The sequence below is a fragment of the Camelina sativa genome, chromosome 6, assembly GCF_030686135.1.
Source record: "Camelina sativa cultivar CO46 ecotype springtype chromosome 6, ASM3068613v1".
In the NCBI taxonomy this organism is placed as follows: Eukaryota; Viridiplantae; Streptophyta; class Magnoliopsida; order Brassicales; family Brassicaceae; genus Camelina; species Camelina sativa.
In genome coordinates, this window is record NC_141885.1 from 11,605,034 (window position 1) to 11,624,872 (window position 19,839).

A 19,839-nucleotide genomic window follows, 5' to 3' on the forward strand; every position below is an offset into this window, starting at 1 on the left:
GAGGTTTTAGTAAACTCTTATGTATTTATAGACATAGTGGCTGCTATTTCAAAGTTTAAGTTCTTAGGATATGCATTCGTCAAATTAACTTTGTAGCTTCATCCCTCTGTGTTGTAACTCCAATCTTATTGGTTCTTGATTTCTTGCTTTGTCGACAATAATATGGACTTTCGTAAGCCTCTTTTCTTCCTCCACCTTAGTTATGACCACGTCAACCATTTGATAATCAAACTTCTTTTCTTCTTTTTTAATTAATTAAAGAGAATAAATAAGTGACATGTGTAAGATGAAATTTGTTTACCAAGAGCTCATGCATGAGTTATTATATAAGAATTTTTCTCATATTTTGTTCTTTTTATTATTATTATTTTAACGGTATGTTTAATTTCTATAGTTGAAAAATGGAAATGATCTTATATTAGTGTTTTCGTTATTCCGTATCACTTGAATACACTTGTCATATAAAATATGTTGTTTACACAGTGCAATGGTTGGTGGCTGCAACTCTCCACGCGCTAATCCAATATACAATATGTCTCAAATTCTATGTCAAAAATACTAAAGCTTCCTTAAAACCTACGTTAGGAGCTAAATCCAGCATTTTAAACGTGTCAAAAACTCAGGAGTCAGCAATAAACATCATCAAAATGCAATATAGTGGATCTGTGGATGGGATAGTGGAGCGTACGTGTATGCTCGACGAAACTCTTGTAGTTACTTTTTAGACTATGTATGTATACCTTGATTTCTACTACTTTTTCTTTTGTTTTCTTGATTTCTATTACATGATGTAAATATAATGTTCTGTAACGATTCAGGATCTACGTACCAAGCTAAATATAATTTGTACAAGGTTTGGAGTGACATGTATTTCTCATGCTGTATTATGCATACTAAGTGTAATTTTTGATATATACATTTACTAGGGAATGAAGACGGCTGAGTCACGAAAGTTTCGATAAGATCAACGAAGCGACAATTAGAAGACTACAAGATATATCTTTGTATGGTAATACGGTAATACTAGAAGTCTTTAAGGTTTTAGCAGCCAGTCAACAATACATTCTCATTTTTCCAACTTTCCTACATATTGACCCAATGAACTAGATATACTGCATCTTACATGACTACTTGTATGTATATACGATAATAATATCGTAAAAGAAGGAAAAAGCTCATGAAAAGAAAAACACAAGGAAGTTTCTTTTAAGAATGATGTATGAATTTGTTAAAAAAAGTCAGATAAAGAAGCACCAACATATTAAAAATATGGGAAAATATGATCGGTAAAATAATATTTGTTGAATTCACCACCGTTATAGTGTCTCAACTCTCAACTAAAATATGACCCATGAATACCGTTGAAATTTCTTTTATATATTTTGTAATTTTTATTTGAAACATCTCGTGATTATTTTATTTATTTTTAAAGTTTTTTTGGATGGAACACTATGCCATGAAATATATGTTGAATAAGAATTATAAAAATAACATCTATTTTATTTTGTAAAATATATTCTAATAGATCTAGATTTTTAATCATGGTATACCGCAAATTAAGTTGTGTGATAAAAAAATAATTTTTATTTATTAGTTTTATTTGATTTGTTTAGTGTTTAAAATTATAGATTATATTTTGATTGTTAATTCTATGACTTAAACCATAGTATACCGCATATTAATTTTAGGACTAAATATGTAGCGTATGTTTGTCAAAATCATCTTGACCGAGAGAACCTACCAAACAACATTATTCCAAACTTTAATTTAATCCAAAAAAATATATTTCTTGAAATTTCAACCTTTGCTCTAGCAAAAAGTCATATTTCTTGGAATTCTTTCATATTATAGTGACATATTATTTATATGTGCTATAACAAATCAAATTAGAGTGTTCATAAATTTTAACTTTTTGATCTATCATATATTTATGATATTTTTTAAAATATCAAATTAAACTATTTTAAAATATTTCAAATTAAATTATTTTAAAAGTTTAGTATAGTATATAAAATTATACAATTTAACAAAAGAAATATATGAAATTAAATTTAAATATTCAAATTTTGACCCGTTACTCTGTCAAAATTTTAGTTGAATGGATATTTTTTAAAGAATAATATTACTAAAGCTTGAATATTTTATAGATTGAAAAACTTTTTTTTGGGTATGAATATGGTGTATTTCAGTGAATGGAAATGTCAATGATTTATACTAAAATTTTGGAAGGCTATTAGCTAAGATCTTATTTTGTTTGCTTAATCAGAAATCACGCTTAAGAGTGATTAATTTCCAAGATTTTATTATATTTCTTTTCTTTAATTGCGTAACAGTATATATGGCATATGAGTATATGATTGTTAAAAATTTTATTTCTTTAAGTTGTATTATTCTTTGGGATATTCTCTTTAAGTGTATCTGGGTATAACTAAGGAAGCTAATCTATATAACCTATTTTGTAACCTACTAATGAATCAAATAATAAATATAACTTTATAATCTATAACTATTATATAGTCTACCAAAAATAAGTTGTGTACTTCCAAAATATTAAATAGGGGATGGATTAGATGACTTAATTAGCTACAAATAAAGTAATTACGCTTGGTCTCGCTGAAATTTCACCAATCATAATAAAATAGAAAATACAATTATTACTATTCTTTTTTCTTACATCAAAATTTTTACTATTCTCATTTTGGTCCAAAATTTAAGGAAAAGAAGTTCATATTTAATTTACAAATAATAAGAATAAATAGTTACCATAGATACTCTTTTCAGCTCTTTAAAAAAAAAACAAATCCATTCCTTTACTTTAATTTATATCAATCATATTTATGGTGCTTTTTTTTGTAGTGTATGCGTGTATAAGTCATATATATCAGGTTTACCTTTGTATACAGAATTGTACATATTGTATATTCTTACACAATTCACTAAATCTCTTTTGGTTCCATTCTATATTTTAAGTATCCCGTTCATTTCGAAAATATTATTTTTTTAATTTTTTGATATTTCTTTTGTATATAATAAACCATCTTTTTACTATATTATTAAATCAGCATAATTATTTTATTTAATCAATAATATATAACTATATTTATTGCGACATTGTATCGTGATTGAATATCTTTTCTATAGTAATTTTCACTTGTTATATAGTATTTCCAATTTTATAGTACATATGATGTAATGCACCACATTATTGTATATTTATAATTGGTGGTCTGTCATCTTAATATTAATTTACTAGTTTTTTTGTATATTTCATCGAACGGAAAGTAAGTACAAATTGTAAAATATCAGACCAAACAATTGACCAAGTGAATACATAACCCTGGGTTAGCTAACAATATTCAATAAATAAAAAAATTTCTTCCCCTCATCAGTGAAGAAAATGAGAATATTAAACATGAGTAATTTGCTTTGAACAATGTAAAGAAGAAGGAAAAAATGTCCAATGGATCAATTCTTTAACTATTCTTTACGGACATTAATTCACTAAAGTTTTATGTTAAATACTCGAACAAAATTTTCAAAAATTCAACGTTAAATTAAAAAGAAATAAAAAAAATGTATAAGTTCTTAATTTCTTTAGATTTTATGGTATACTAGAATTTGTACCCGCGCACGCATGAGATTTTACTTTAAAATATTTTCTATCAATATAAATTCTTGAGCTCAAATATAATCATTCAAACTTTTGAGTATAAATCTATATAAACACTAATCTTACTTTACTAAATGATATACAACATATTTTGACCTAATTATAAATATCATTTAAATATATCGATATCACACATTAAATGCAAATATACAAAGTTTCATGAACAGGTTTAGTGTTATGTCGCCACAACAGGGTTGTCCAAGTGTATGACCTGCCATAATAAAATTTCCGACCAAGTCAAGAATGCTTATATGGTGAAACGGTTAAACCCGCCAATAAATATCATTCACTAACCCAATTTAAATATTTTTCTAAAACCTCATATGTTATTTTCAGATGTTAATTTTGTGATGCAACCTCAACTTCGTCTTCTCATAAAAACATAGTATACTTTAAATGTATGTTCTTTTAGCCAATGTTTTGCATTAAAAATATTTGATAATATTGATGAAATTTCAAGGTTGTTTTATATTTTATTTTTTTTATCATGTTATAGAATTGTAGCTCCAATTGATAATATGTCTTCTGAAATATGATACACAAATCACATGTCACTTTTTGTAATGGCATACATATCATTTTTTAATATATTTTGTGACCATTGATTTTAGATTAAAACTTTTACCTTGAGTTGAGTAATTAATCTTTAATTTTCTAAGTGAAATTTAATAATAAATCTTTGTAGTATATGTTTCTTAGAAACTAATATTTCACTTCAATTTTATTTTATGTTTATATTTTTAGAAATAAAATTACATAAATTGTTTTTTTTTACTCCACCATGAATTAAAATCTTACTTTCATTCTAAACTCATTAACCCATTCTAATTTTGGGATATGATCATTTTTTTGGTTAAACTTTGAATAATAACATTATTACTAAAACAAATTCATAGTATTATTTTTATTATTTACAATTTATTATTTATTTTACTTAATTCATTTCTATATAGTTATTTTTTATTATTTACTAAAACAAATTTCTATTATTGTTTTTACTTGAAAAAACAATTAATTTTACTTAATTTTTTTATTATTTATTTTTATTATTATTAATTATAAGTAGTAAATATGCAAAGAATGAATATTTAAAATAGTATTTTTTATGCAAAAAAATAGATAATATTACTTAGGTGGATGATTATGTGGAGAAAGGAGAAAAGAGAAAAGTTAACTTTATATATATAGATTTGAAAGACTAGAAATGATAGACTATTTCAGGATGTGAATTCTAACGAGGTTTTAAGGGTGGTGGAGGCAGAGGCCAATGCCTGGCAGCAGGCCTAACTAGAGGTGGATAAAGGAGAAAACGGCTAAAATCAACCCCAACTATTTGTGAAACGTTTATTTATACCTGAATTTTAGTATCCGGCATAAATCAACCTAAATCATCCAAAAATTTAAAAGATTTGGTCAAATTCAGTATATAGTTAACAATGTTAATTAGCCAGTTAACGGCGTTTGAGTCAGACGACACCGTGGCATACATGTGGCAAGACATTTCAATACGGCGTCTTGCAAAATAATGAAAAACTGTTGTAAGCAAGACTCAAACCTGCAGAGCAAAGACTACCAAAATGAATCCCAAACCACTCAGCCATATTGATTTATTATCCTGTAATGCAAAATGGTTTTATATATTCTATTTTATTTTATCTGTTCTTTTTATCTTTCCCTATTTTGTTTCCCATGGGAACGGAGACGACTTGGGAAAAAAAACTATAAAATCCAAAAATCAAATCGGAAAAGAAAACAAAGTTGAACATATCGATTTGATTTGTGTTTTGCCATTAAAGGTATTCGTATCAATTTGAATCATAAATTGGCAAATCATAATCCAAATTAAAAAAAGTCTTCTCTGAATTTGAAGAAGACATGAGGTCCATTGCTTCGACGGAGAGAAACCAACGCTTCTCGTCAGAGTCCACAGAACCCGAGGTTCATCGACGTAGTAAAAGACAGAACATTGTTGGTTAAAGATTGGGAGATCTGCCGAGAGGAGAGACAGAGATGACAAGTCTAAATTTTCGCTTTATAGCTAGATATATTTAATATGTTATCTAATAAAACAATATAAGTTGATGTGTCCGAGTGGTTAGAGTGAAAAAATGAAATAGTTGTCCATCCGAGTTCAAACACTACTAATAGTGATGTTTTCATTATTTTGTACGACTGACTCAGCGTCGTTAACTGGCTAATAAACATTGTTTAAATAGATGTTGAAATTGGCCCAATTTTACATAGTTCAGGTATAAAATTTGAATTTTTAGATGACTTAGATTGATAAAACAAAATAAGTCGATGTGTCTGAGTGGCTAGAGTGAAAAAAACTAAATAGCGGTCCACCCGAGTTCAAAATCTATTAGTAGTGATTTTTTCATTATTTTGCAAACAATATGACATCGTATTGATCTGTCTTGCCACGTGTACGTCATGGTGTAGTCTGACTCAGCACCATTAACTGGCTAATTAACACCGTTTAAATAGATGTCGAAATTTGCCTAATTTTACATAGTTCAGGTATAGAATTTGAATTTTTGGATGATTTAGGTTGATTTATGTCGGGTATTAAAATTCAGGTATAAATAAGCGTTTCACAACTAGTTAGGGTTGATTTTCGCCGTTTATGACCATTATTGTGCTGTGACTAGTGATTTTCAGCTAGGTTAGAGCGGTGGGCTTGATGAACTCGACGGGGCAATCACTAACTGTTTTGTGGATGGCTCATGGAAAGATGGGGACAGATTCTCCATGTTAGGCTGGTATTGTTCCCGAGTGACAAAAAGACTTCAATGGGCGCTACTAATCGTCGGCAAAGTTTGTCTCCCCTTCACGCATAGGTGGAAGTTTTAGTATGGGTTATGCAATAGATGATTGGAGTTGATATTGTTGACGTTGCCTTTCTCACATATTGCTTTGACTTGGTGAAGATGGTATATTTCCTTTTTGAGTGGTCGGCTTTCATTAACTACATGAACGATATTGCGAGTGATAAGGAGGAGTTTGATTCTTTTTCTATTATTTTTGTTTCTTGGCGTGTAAATGTTAAAGTGGATTTCCTGGTACGAAAATTTGGTGTGGAACCTCTTAGTATCACATTTGTAGACAATCTCTCTTTCAGTTCGATAATTTGAGCTGATGTAGTTTTTTTTTTTTTTACCTCAGCTGATGTAGTTAAAGTTGTTGAAAATAAAAAAAAATAAATAAATGTATAAGTTAACGATGAATTAATGTGTGCATGCATGCCCACAATAATTGTATTAATCGATGAAATCAAAGAATAAGTATACTTAATTAATTCTTTTTAAAAAATAAAGTAGTGGTGGTGATAATAATGTTATGGTATGATTCTATTTACATATTAATTATGAGTATATTATTAATATAGAATTTTGGGTAAAACTAGAAATAATACATATAATACAACAATGTCATAATCGTCTTATGGTAAAAATAGCTAGTTATTAATATAGAATAGGGTTAAACTGGAAATAATACATATAATACAACAATATTGCAACCTTTTTCATCTTTAATTTCATCTATATATATATATTAAAATAGAGCTAAATTTTCATGACGTAGTTTACAATATCATAGTCTTATTTTTTGTAACTTTTTCATCTATTTTATAGCAATGAAAATTACATATGAAAAAAGGTAACGACTAAAACAATTCTCCTTCCAATGTAAAAACCACGTCGTTTTAAGGTGAGAAGTACTATTCCGATGTGAAAATTACAGTCGTACACGTGAGACATTTAGAACCCTCGATCTTCGGCCGTTTAAATGTTCAAAATATTTCTTTCAGGTGTGCGAAGAAAAAAAAAAAAAAAAAAAAAATTTAAAAAAGAAAGTAAAAGAGGGAGAAAGCTTTGAAAGCATCAGCAAGAAAGGAGATAAGTTTCCGTTCCACATTCATTATCTTGGTTTCTCGATTTCGCCTCTGCGAAAGCCTAATCATCATCTTCCCAATCTCCCCGTCGATTTGAATTTTGATTCTGTCCGGCTCAAAGATTTACGCCGTCCGTCGCCGACCGCCGCGTTTTCATCCTCCGACGGCGTTTCCCGCTGTTCAACCCCTTCTCGTCTCTGTAAGTGATTCTTTCTAATTTCTTTCTTCTTTCCTATTCTGGATTTGATTTCAGGTGACTATTATGTTGGATTTCTCAAGTATGCGCGTTGTTCCAGTTTCCATAGATGGATTCTGAATAATCTAACAGTTACGATTACTGATTTTTTGAAAGAAGATCTTGGGCTCGGTGATTAGGCTTACTGGATTGTGTGTTCGTTCATATGGAGTATTACGATCTATAGTTAGGTTTAATCTTGTGATCACTGTATATAGTTAGGTTTTGTAACATTTAAAGGCCTAGCTAATTCAGTTTCTAATTTTGGTTTCAGTTTTAGAAGAAGATGATGGGACCTCCGAGAACACCGTTAAGTAAGATTGACAGGGTTAATAATAATCCTTATACTCCTGGTGGTTCCAAAGTTACAGAGGAGAAGATTCTTGTCACTATCCGGATGAGACCACTAAATTCGAGGGAACAAGCCAAATATGATCTCATTGCATTGGAATGTCCCGATGATCAGACCATCGTCTTTAAGAATCCCAACCCTGAGAGGCCTGCAACGAAATACTCGTTTGGTATTCTCATTTGCTTATCTGTCTTTTTCTTCTTTCCATTTTTTTTTTTTGTTATATTAGCTCATTTGCCTTCTTTGTACTTGTAGATAAAGTTTTTGAGCCAACCTGTGCAACACAAGAGGTCTATGAAGGTGGTTCTAGGGACGTTGCACTATCTGCATTAGCAGGAACCAACGGTAAATTGAACAGATATCTCTCAAAATCCCATCATCTAAAGATATCTTTCGTTTTTATTAAGCTTTAGCTATCATCTGGATACGTGAACTCTTGTCTTTATTCGTTGCAGCAACTATTTTTGCTTATGGTCAGACCAGCAGTGGCAAGACGTTTACAATGAGGGGGGTTACTGAAAGTGTTGTTAAGGATATATACGAGCATATAAGAAACGTGAGTGACCAAATTTTGATGGTTCCTAGTTATTGTTTAAGTTACGAGGTGATATGTTATATATGGATCTATTGAAATCTATGCAGACTCAAGAAAGGAGGTTCGTCTTGAAAGTATCTGCCTTGGAGATCTATAACGAGAACGTGGTTGACCTTTTAAATCGTGATTCTGGGTACCTTCGGCTGTTAGATGATCCAGAGGTATGTAAAGGGTCAGAAACGCTAAGTCAAACGCTCAAAGAGGCATATACTGTCTCGGCTAGTATAAGAATGTTGTCTATATTGCAGAAAGGAACCATTGTGGAAAATCTGGTGGAGAAAGTGGTAGAAAGCAGGCAACATTTACAGCATTTAATTCGCACTTGTGAAGGTAATTCTTCCTGTCACCTGTTCAGATGCTCTGTATCTTTTTATGCATTTGATGATGATAGTACTCTAGGTAGATATGTTGAGCAAAGCCTCAGAATTATGTAGACATATCTAAAATATGTCTGATTAATGATATTATGTGATTTTCTATTTGCTGTTACAGATCATCGGCAAGTAGGTGAAACTGCTTTGAACGACCAAAGTTCAAGATCGCATCAGATTATCCGGCTGGTATGATCTATGCTAATGTGATATGCTGCATGATTGAATTAATACTCTAGTTCTCTAATTTCTTAAACACAGACAAGTGGTACCTATTAGACAGTGAAAGTAACCACGTTCCACAATTTCTCATGTTCTGTGCTTTTGATATTCAGACCATCCAGAGCAGTCTCAGGGAAATAGCAGGCTGTGTGCAGTCTTTCATGGCAACTCTGGTAAGTCAATTTTTTATCTTTGGGCTGAAGCTTCACTTGGTATTTAAGACAATTTCATTGGTGCAGAATCTTGTTGATCTTGCTGGAAGCGAACGTGCTTGTCAAACAAACGCAGATGGTCTAAGATTGAAGGAAGGAAGCCATATTAACCGTAGTTTATTGACACTTACTACAGTGATCAGAAAACTGAGGTCAGAAAGCACAATACTTTGAACACTATGGTTGTCTTTGGGCATGTCTAAATTACCTTTTAGCTTGATGAACATTTATACCGGTACGGCATTTTAAGATATTAGCAAAACATTAATACTTTATATTGCTTAAAACCTTGCTTTCCAGTGGCAGCATAGATTGGAAATGCAAAAGTTAAGGTTCTGTATTATTTAATTTTGTTATTTTGGTTGTAGTTCTGGTCGAAGAAGTGATCATGTGCCTTATAGAGACTCAAAGCTGACAAGGATTTTGCAAAATTCACTTGGCGGGAATGCTAGAACAGCAATTATATGTACGATTAGCCCAGCACTGAGCCACGTTGAACAGACCAAAAAGACACTCTCTTTTGCCATGAGTGCGAAGGAAGTCACCAACTGCGCTAAAGTCAACATGGTATGCCACTTAGTTAGATACTTATAGGGGTCTTTCGTTTTGTAGAAACAGGATGATTAAATAAAACTTTGCGTTTGTCAACCTATAGCTTTTCTTTGGCCTTTCATTGCAAACATAGTTTCGTTCGTGTGTAGCAATCATCATCTTATAGAGAACATATGCAATTATCTACAATTAGATTGAAAGAATTCTAGAAACTGAGCAATCTTTGAAGGTTAATCTGACTGTACAGAAAATCTTCTCTTTCCATGAATTAAGATACATATATTTTCAAAGCCTTCTTTTGTCGCTCTACCACTAACATTACTTCTTTTGCTTCAAACTTCTTTGTGTTTGATGAAAAACAAAATGGTGTTGACAGAATATATACCCTTCTGCTGGTACTCATTCTAGGGATGTGATTTTCTGTTGTAGGTTGTCTCAGACAAAAAGTTGCTGAAACATCTGCAGCAAAAAGTAGCCAAACTCGAGTCAGAGTTAAGAAGCCCGGAGTCCAGTTCATCTACCTGCTTAAAGTCTCTGTTAATTGAGAAAGAGATGAAAATCCAACAGGTATGGACCTAGACTTTCAGAACCACATCTACATCTTGAATTATCTCTTCTGCATATTCGAAAATGTGGACCTCACAGACTAAAAACAGGTAAACAATATGGGACGTGAACTTAATTTTTAAACTAATGGCAGATGGAATCCGAAATGAAAGAGCTAAAGCGTCAGAGAGACATTGCGCAATCTGAACTTGATCTAGAAAGAAAAGCAAAGGAACTGAAGGTATGTGCTTTATGAATTAGCTCCAGTGCTTGTGCTCATTCATGTGCTAATATGAGATTCCAATATTTTCTGGGATAAAGTCAACCTTATGCACACATGCTTATATAATTGGTTACAGGGGTCAAATGAGTGTGAAACTATTTCTCAAGTGGCAAGGTGTCTCTCCTACCATACTGAGGAGGAGTCCATTCCAAGTAATTCTGCTCGGAAAAGCCGCAGAACAACTCGTGGTAGGAGAAAGGATAATGTGAGGCAGTCTTTAACTTCAGCAGATCCAACAGCGCTAGTCCAAGAAATTCGTTTGCTTGAAAAGCATCAAAAGAAGTTGGGTGAGGAAGCAAACCAAGCACTGGAGCTAATTCATAAAGAAGTGACATCCCATAAACTGGGTGATCAACAAGCTGCAGAAAAAGTTGCAAAAATGCTGTCAGAAATCCGGGACATGCAGAAGAGCAACCTTATAACCGAGGAAATTGTAGTTGGTGATAAAGCTAACCTGAAGGAAGAAATAACCAGGCTGAATTCTCAAGAAATTGGAGCTTTGGAGAAGAAGCTTGAGACTGTTCAGAACACTATTGACATGCTTGTCTCGTCTTTTCAGACAGATGAACAGACTCCAGATTTCAGGACCCAGATGAAAAAGAAGAGAACTCTTCCCTTCGGCTTAAGTAATAGTCCTAACATACATCATATGATCCGGGCACCATGTTCACCTCTTTCTGGGACAGAAAATAAGGCTCCTGAGAGCAATGTTGTGTCTGCTAATTCAGCCCCATTGTCTTTTGGAGTTACTCCACCAAAGAGGGATGATAACCGTAGTCGAACACCGTCAAGGGAAGGAACGCCTGTATCACGACAAGCAAATTCAGTCGATGTTAAGAGAATGAAGCGCATGTTTAAGAATGCTGCCGAAGAGAATATACAAAACATCAAAGCTTATGTTACTGGATTGAAAGAACGTGTGGCAAAGCTTCAATACCAGAAGCAGCTTCTTGTTTGCCAGGTCAGTTTAAACTTGTGACTTGTGCTCATTCATGTTTTAATTTGTCATATTCGCCTTATGGAAAATTTGTCCAGTGCTTTTAGATGCAGGAAGCAGTAACTTAAAATCTGTCAATGTTAGGTGTTAGAACTGGAGGCAAACGAGACAGGTCCTGCTTCAGAGTCCGATGCAACGGATGAATCTCAGATGGATTGGCCCTTGTGTTTTGAAGAGCAGAGAAAGCAAATCATAATGTTATGGCATCTGTGCCACATCTCAATCATTCACAGGACACAGTTCTACATGTTATTCAAAGGAGATCCAGCTGATCAAATATACATGGAAGTTGAGCTCCGCAGGCTGACATGGCTCGAACAGCACTTGGCCGAGCTTGGGAATGCGAGTCCTGCATTGCTTGGGGATGAACCAGCAAGCTACGTAGCATCGAGGTAGTACAAGTGCTTTCCTATTTCTTCCTTTTCTTTGACTCTATGAGGGTTTTCACAAGCATATGTCTGTCTATGGTGTACAGTGTTAGGGCATTGAAGCAGGAGAGAGAGTATTTGGCGAAACGGGTAAACACAAAGCTAGGAGCAGAGGAAAGGGAGATGCTGTACCTGAAATGGGATGTGCCGCCGGTGGGAAAACAAAGGAGGCATCAGTTCATTAACAAACTCTGGACAGATCCTCACAACATGCACCACGTGAGAGAGAGTGCGGAGATCGTGGCTAAGCTTGTCGGATTCTGTGACTCGGGTGAGAACATACGAAAGGAAATGTTTGAACTCAACTTTGCGTCTCCTTCAGATAAGAAGACATGGATGATGGGATGGAACTTCATATCCAACTTGTTGCATCTCTAGTTGTTGTAGCTGATATATTATCCAACACGGCTACATTTCTCTTTTTGTAAATCGTTCAACTTCAAAGTCTCTTGATGCTAAATAGAGAGGGTTATTCACACGATCTGTGAAACTCTCTTTATAAAATCCTAACACTAGGGATCCATGTTAATCTTCAAATTGTGAAATGTTTTCTGTATCACTCGATATAACGGGCCACTTCAGGTATCGACGTAGCAACACAAAATTTTGCATTCCCGTATATAAATGGCGTTAGTAATTACCACACTTGTGTAACCATTAATCAAGCAAGTCACTCACGTTGACTACTTCTGAAAACACAAACGCAATATAGAACCGCAGGTGTTTGTGTTTCAGACGATTACAGATAGACTAAGAAAGCGGTAAAGAAAGGGATTACCTACAAATAATTTTCACACGAATCGTACAAAGATTTATATATATATATATAACATTACACTATTTACAAACGGCTTCAAAACAAATTAAGGGGGGGGGGGGGGGGGGGGGGGGGGGGGGGGGGGGTGAGTGAGTCTCAAAAGAACGTTTCAGCTATTTTCAGTATTACACTACTCTTTTGTACCATTCCGTGTTCCTAAGATTTTGGACTCAGTGACAGAGTGCTTCACCGTATGCTACCCATTCTTTGAAGCTATCTGCAAAGTCCTCCCGAATCTTTGTTCCCATCGGTTCCTTCCCCTGCCGAAAAATACAGTTTCTCACATAAGCAAAAACAATTTCTAAACCAATCAAAGTGCGGTTGTGAAACTAACATCATCAACACATTCGTGGATGAAACAAAACCAACCAAGTTCATTGTGAGCGAAACCAATAATAGACAAAGAAACGCTAAGTTAAATTTGGAGGCCACTGACCTTACTGCTGCTTGACCCACTTTTACTTGTAGTTGGTGCCGATTGTCCTACATTGATAATATTCTCTGTTGAAGACGTTGTCAAATTCCTTGTAAGTGCTGACGACCTGCCAAAAGTAACATGATTTATCACGACAACCATATTTGACAGCTAAGAGTAAAGTGGATCTTGGTATTATGTATTTGGAAAAACCACAAGTTACTATCGGCTTCTACCTCATAATCAAATTAACTATGAGTTTAGTACTCAATTTGGTCATGCTCTTTCAATTTGGGGTTAAGAGCAGTTGACTGACTTTTTTCTACTGGCTAACAATTTCATGCTCTTGCGTTACAAGCTTTAGTAGTATTTACCACTTCTGTATCTATGCTCTTTAAAGCATGATATTTGTTACCTGTCAAATAGAGCATTCACGCATGAATTTTCTGATGATGAAAGCCACTCAATATCAACAAAATTGGAGACACTAGACATGTCTTCTTCCCCGCCAAAGTAAACTTGGTCGCTACCAAAACGATGAACCTTTTGCGCATCTCCAAAAAGCTGTTTCCTAGGCATAGAAGGAGTACACCTACATAGAAATTATGGCTGGAAAAGTCAGTTTAACCTACTACGGCTCACTGAATAAAATAAATGCGTTAAGGTTAATTCTTTGATTCCATGAAGAGCCAAGACAACAACCTCAGACCACATGAGCTCCCTCCAATTAATAAAAATGATATAAACAATAGATCTTTTCCCAACAAAAGTATAACGCCCACAACATGCATGGACACTTCAAAAGAAATTACAGCATGCCTATCCAAATAGGTTCAACTATCATAACCAAGACAATTCCTAACACTGGAAAAATGTATAATCTTAACTCCACTCAGAATAAGATGTAAGAGTTATAGAAACAAACCTTGATAATGCTACATCATTAGAAACTGGTATATCAGATGATGACTCTGAATGAATATGGCTCACATGCTGTAATGGCGCAGAGAAACCTTTTTGTGGCATTCTTTCATGATTGATACTCATGGCTGACAGCGGAGTGCAGCTTTCATGGAGAAAATTCCCATCTGATAAGCACCTTTTCACAAGAAACCTGAATGCATTATACGATGAGCTCAAATTACTGAAGGAAAATGACAGTCAAGGTATCTCATTTTAAGAGAAAAAAAAAAGACATAAACATCATACGAAACAGATAGCTGTCATTTAAGATTCTATCAGCAGCTAAAAGTTCTAAAATAGCATTTAGCTTAATGCAGTGACCAAACCAATCCTCGTTTCTCATGAATCCATTTTCTCAACTAAGAAAATGGTTTGGTCGTCCCATAAAATTAGGAAAAATTGGGTGTCAGCAAGAAAAATGGAAGCTACATTAGAGAATGAGATTCTATCAAAAGATGTTGAACCTATCCATCTAAAATATCCTGTAGCAGACACCTCGATTAGGTCTACAATATATTAGAAACAATAGGACTCCTTAATCACTGAAGTGTGTCTAAAGGAGCAAATTAAGGATGAGATGTATAAAAAAGCTAGCACCAGATTTATGTTTGCACTGTCAGAAGCTACCTTTCATCTTCCCCTATGCTCATCTCTCCATTTCGTCTATTGGAGAGGGAATTTGACCGGAACTCCCAGATTGTCGGCATTCCCTGTTCAGGCTGAAACGTGCCAAGAAATCTGCATGTAGAAAAGTTACAAACCTGAAAACACTTTCAACACGAATATGTTTCCACAGAAAGAGAGAGAGAGAGAGAGAGAGAGAGAGAGTAACTTACATATTAATGGCGTCTTGTTTATCTGCATCCATATAGGCGTTATTATAATATCGTTGCAGAGTTCTCAAGAACTCCTGTGACTGAGTTGCTGCTCTCCACTGGCCTCTTCTCTCGCTGAAAACCTATTGCCCACAAGAAATTCTAGAAATCAACATTATGCATCCACATAATAATGTTCAATATGTTAACTTAAGACGTTTATTTTGGTCTTGACATTACTTAACCAGGAATCACAGATGATTCTAAATATTATTCACTGATTATGGAAAATAATCAAATAACAAAATTAAGAACCATATCACCCATTGTTTCAAGCAAGAGATATTTTACAAAACTTTATGAACAAGACAAACCAAATCGATGTTTCCGTGAATTTCAGAGTAAAATAAATTAGCATTACCTTGTTGTGGGCTGCGGATCCGCCATACTGATGAGCTAGTGTGTCGCCCATTCTCTCATACAACCCCATTAACGAAATAGCCAAAGGATCATCAAGTTCTATGGCTGGTACATCTCTAATTCCTAATACATGAATCTGCTGCCCAAGAGCAGCCCAACCGTATGCATATTGTGCTACATTTGTTCGGTCAAGGCAATCAATGCAATTGGTCCTAAGAACGCCACTCTGAAGCCTGGGTGGCTTGACATCACATTTTTCATTAGCAATATTCTTACTCCTACTAGATTTCTTCTCAAGGCTATCATGATCCTCATTATCATCATCCGAACTAGTGTGTGGAGATATATCTCCAGTGTCAGCACTGCAATTTTTAAACAGCAGAACTGTATCATTTTCTGCTTACAAAATTATTTTGTAAAATCTATTTTTATTACACCATCTCTGCCAGCCTGTCGTTCATGCTATTACAGTATTACTCATTTAAAATAAATTTTACAAACTAATGATAATCAATGACCATAGCCGAGATATCATCACTAAGAGGAAAATACAATAATTTACATAAAAAAGGTTCATCATAAATTAAATGAAGAAGAGGAAATTGAGCAGACACCACAAAATATAAGTTGGACGACAAAATGATATAAACAAGTGATTGAAGAATTCAAGCTAGAGGACTTACTCAGAAGAAGAAGACAAGCTCATGTAACCCTCGATCTTCATGGCTGGTGTGACTTGATAATAAAATAAACCTGTTAACATCAATGCACAGGCAGCTACTTTGCCGAGGAGTGCCAAGACATTTGTTGTTTTGCTGGAAGAAGGAGATAAAACAGAAAACTGCTTTTTATCTACAAATATATTGAAAGGCTTTCACACGATTCTAGCAGCTGGAAGGGTGTATACGACAGATACCTCCGAAAATGTTTGTGCAGGTCCCAGTGGAGAAATCGCAAACGACTTTCCTCAGGTAAATCTTTGTTTATGAAGTCAATTGCATTAACAAATTCTTCTCGGAGGATTGACTCTCTAGGTCTCTTCTCTTTTGTCTATTGAATGTGAAAACGAAGGAACGATGAGGTGTGGATGCATAAGAAAAAATGATGACAGCAAGTGAGATACTAGGTGGATTAGACAACTCACCTTGATCAAGTTCAGAATAATGATAGGGTTTCCATATCGTTCTACAAGGTTATCAAAGTGAAGTCTAGTCGCCTCATAGTTTGGTTCCTTTTTTGACACTGCATTTGATAGAAAGCAGTCAAACAGAGAAGAGAGGAGGGGGAGCAGTGCAGAAATTTTAGTGTCACAAAACTTACAGACTATGTCCGGCTTTAGATTCAGTCGTGATGTCTCTTGTGACCAGAAAAGAGGGATTGAGCCACGATTCTGCACAACAGAACTCACTTGCATAGGGTGGTCTTCAGGAACATCTTCGGACACTATCTGCTCGGTCTCGACATCATTGGCAACATTGCCATTTCTGTTTACTCCTCGCTTCAAGTACCTAATGTGAAGAGATAATTACGAGAGGGTAATAAGATGTATAGTTTACAACTCTTATTGTTGGGTATTGTGCAATGCTCTAGTGAGATATATCCAGATATGACTACCTATGCAGTCTTTATTTGGAAAATTTTACATTTAGTCTCTGGAGGCACGCCTTGCAATGTCAATACATGCTTACCACAGAGCCTAAACTGCCTAACTAGGGAGTGAAAGAAATTGTTTACGGGGCTTCAGGCGTGGTTCCAAACAAGAATATGACACTGGTTTTATCACTTTCTCTGTAATCTTAACCTTCTAAGTTTTTTCGAACACGCCCAGCACAAGTTGTAACAACGTTATTTTTTCTTTGAATATAATTTAACATTACATTCAAAAAAAAAAAAAAAAAAAATTGTTTACCTGGTTCCAGCATTATGACGGGAACGCCTAGCAATAAGAGTGATCTTAAAATTCCGCCCAGATTCAGAAAGAGAGGCCTACATGCAAAATGAGGCATGGTTCTTGAGTATCCAGGTGTTGAAGATCAAGATGCCAGTATACCATAACTACATATAACAGAAGTAACACGACAATAGTGCCATAACTGATATAATATGATAGAAATCTGTATGTGAAACAGAAAGCTTCTGACTAAGCCTTTGGTGCAATAAAAAATGATAAAACAAGATATTACAGGACTCTGGGTATTGGGTGTAAGACAAAAAAGATGACATGCATTTTGAAATTTTCTTCTAGCAGTGAGCTGTCATTAAACATACAATTCTCACCTGCTTAAAGAAACCATAAACCAATGCTACAGTCCACAGGGTATTTTGAAGATGATGTCGGATTCTCCGAGTCAAGAACTCATTCCAGACAAACATTTTCTCATAGAGAATATGTCCGGTCTCGTAATTGCATACATTCTTCTGGTAACTTCTCATTATATTGTAAGAATAGCTGAAAAAGAAGTCTTTAGTAAGGTCCACCATAGACAAGAGTCTCTTGTATCTGGTCATCAACAAATTGGAAACACAACATAAGAAAAGGTGTAAGGGTTAGATGACTTCAGCTCATTAAAACGTTGAAAGGATGGAACGTCTACAGAACTGTGCTTTCTTTTTTGAGGGAACAGAGAGAAGAATAGTGAAGAAAAAAATATGTTTAGACACATTCCAAACATAAACAAACAAAATATAACACAAGAAATCTCAACAACCTGTTTTCATCTCTTGAATTAGAAACGTTGCACTGCAAAGTAGAATTTTGCAACGCAACTATCTCGCTCTTCGATACAGCGTAGACGCTGTGACCAAATATTTCGCCTATTTTTCTTCTTTCAGTTATAAGCAGCATGTAGTATGGTCCCAAGAATCTAATGAAGCCTGAGAGAATATAGTAGTGTGAGAAGAAGCTCAAAAATAAACACAACAATTGATGGACCTGTAAAAAAAAAAACTTGAGAAAAACACACATACCAATGATACCATAACAAAGAGTCACAAGTTTTAGCCCACCCGTAGCCTTGTTCCCTTCGTGTATCCGTTTTAACAACTCATAGCACTCTTTCTTGGTATAAGGAGTCGAATCTTGACTAATGTTAAGCTCAGACGGATCAAGGCGATCGATCTTTAGTACTCTGTAAACCCCATTTCCATCCCAACCAATCATGTAAAAGTTCTGCAAATAGTATCGTCAAAAGAGTCCTTAGAGAGAAGCACATTTTATACGAAGAGACACACACCATAAGACTTAACAAGTCAACACAAATTGAAACTACCGTAGCTCCTGATCCCAAAATTGAAAAAAGTGGAAGTTGTAAATTTACCGATTGAGTCTCGAAGAGTTTGAATTCCTCCTGAATAGAAGCGTAAAGAGAATGTGGTCCAGATGAGCCTAAACCAGCATCTTCAGTTGAAGACATAGCTGGAAAAGAAATATAAAAAAATCCACAATGCTCGTCGACAATTCTTTTTTGACTTTTAACAGATCTCCCCCGAGCCGCTGGCTCAGGGAAATATTATTATCGCCGGAGCATTCACCAGATCAAAAGTTGCGGAATCAAACGTAACCAAATCAAACCTCAACGAAACGAAACACAGCAATAGCCAAAAGTTTCGTATCTCTCAGCTACAAACAAACAACACAGAAGATGCTTCCCTCTCGGAATTGCGTAAAAGCAAAATCCAAGAAATCCCCGAAAATATAAATTAAAAAAAATAAAAATAAAAATAAAAATAGAGAGTGCGATGGCGAAAACTGATCACAGAATCATCATCATCACTCAGGAAGTGGAAACAAATGATGAAAGAACCGGGAAGAATGATCAATTCGTTACGAGAGAGAGAAGCTTTTTTATCTGACGGAGACGAAGAGAGAAAATGGAAAGAGGTGGTTGTTTGATTTTGATTTTGATTTTGATTTTGATTTTCTCCAGACCAGATTGGTAAACCGGGAAGAAGGGTGCTAATGAAAACCACAATTTCTGGTTTTTTTTCATTTATTTATATTGGTTTGATGATCAATTAATTAATTTATTAATATGTACCCTGTTACTTATGT

At 34.4% G+C, this 19,839-nt stretch overlaps 2 protein-coding genes across 2 annotated transcripts; one reads left to right on the forward strand and one right to left on the reverse strand.

Moving 5' to 3' along the window:
* The first annotated feature begins 7,418 nt into the window (after nucleotides 1-7,418).
* LOC104790630 (kinesin-like protein KIN-7B) lies at nucleotides 7,419-12,922 on the forward strand. Its single transcript, XM_087452893.1, has 15 exons — nucleotides 7,419-7,764; nucleotides 8,075-8,321; nucleotides 8,408-8,497; nucleotides 8,608-8,708; nucleotides 8,795-8,908; nucleotides 8,996-9,077; nucleotides 9,240-9,307; nucleotides 9,454-9,513; nucleotides 9,580-9,704; nucleotides 9,921-10,119; nucleotides 10,534-10,671; nucleotides 10,805-10,891; nucleotides 11,010-11,894; nucleotides 12,015-12,322; nucleotides 12,406-12,922. Exons 2-15 carry the CDS (start codon nucleotides 8,087-8,089, stop codon nucleotides 12,734-12,736), a joined length of 2,823 nt encoding a protein of 940 aa, XP_087309019.1. The 5' UTR covers nucleotides 7,419-7,764; nucleotides 8,075-8,086; the 3' UTR covers nucleotides 12,737-12,922.
* A 93-nt stretch (nucleotides 12,923-13,015) lies between these two features.
* On the reverse strand, nucleotides 13,016-19,755 carry LOC104790632 (phosphoinositide phosphatase SAC3). The gene is made up of 16 exons (XM_010516414.3): nucleotides 19,106-19,755; nucleotides 18,756-18,957; nucleotides 18,497-18,662; nucleotides 18,066-18,288; nucleotides 17,698-17,774; nucleotides 17,109-17,296; nucleotides 16,933-17,030; nucleotides 16,705-16,838; nucleotides 16,472-16,603; nucleotides 15,790-16,150; nucleotides 15,390-15,511; nucleotides 15,181-15,291; nucleotides 14,516-14,704; nucleotides 14,006-14,182; nucleotides 13,612-13,717; nucleotides 13,016-13,435 (listed from the first exon to the last, which is right to left on the reverse strand). The coding sequence occupies exons 1-16, from the start codon at nucleotides 19,199-19,201 to the stop codon at nucleotides 13,346-13,348; spliced, it is 2,472 nt and encodes an 823-aa protein (XP_010514716.2). The 5' UTR covers nucleotides 19,202-19,755; the 3' UTR covers nucleotides 13,016-13,345.
* Between the last annotated feature and the right edge of the window lie 84 nt (nucleotides 19,756-19,839).

Coding starts and splice junctions, on each gene's coding strand:
- LOC104790630 (XM_087452893.1), top strand. CDS start 8,087: ATGATGGGACCTCCGAGAACACCGTTAAGTAAGATTGACAGGGTTAAT. Junction 8,709..8,794: donor TATACGAGCATATAAGAAAC/GTGAGTGACCAA, acceptor AAATCTATGCAG/ACTCAAGAAAGGAGGTTCGT. Junction 12,323..12,405: donor GCAAGCTACGTAGCATCGAG/GTAGTACAAGTG, acceptor TATGGTGTACAG/TGTTAGGGCATTGAAGCAGG.
- LOC104790632 (XM_010516414.3), bottom strand. CDS start 19,201: ATGTCTTCAACTGAAGATGCTGGTTTAGGCTCATCTGGACCACATTCT. Junction 18,663..18,755: donor TCTTTGTTATGGTATCATTG/GTATGTGTGTTT, acceptor ATATTCTCTCAG/GCTTCATTAGATTCTTGGGA. Junction 18,289..18,496: donor AATTCAAGAGATGAAAACAG/GTTGTTGAGATT, acceptor GTTGATGACCAG/ATACAAGAGACTCTTGTCTA.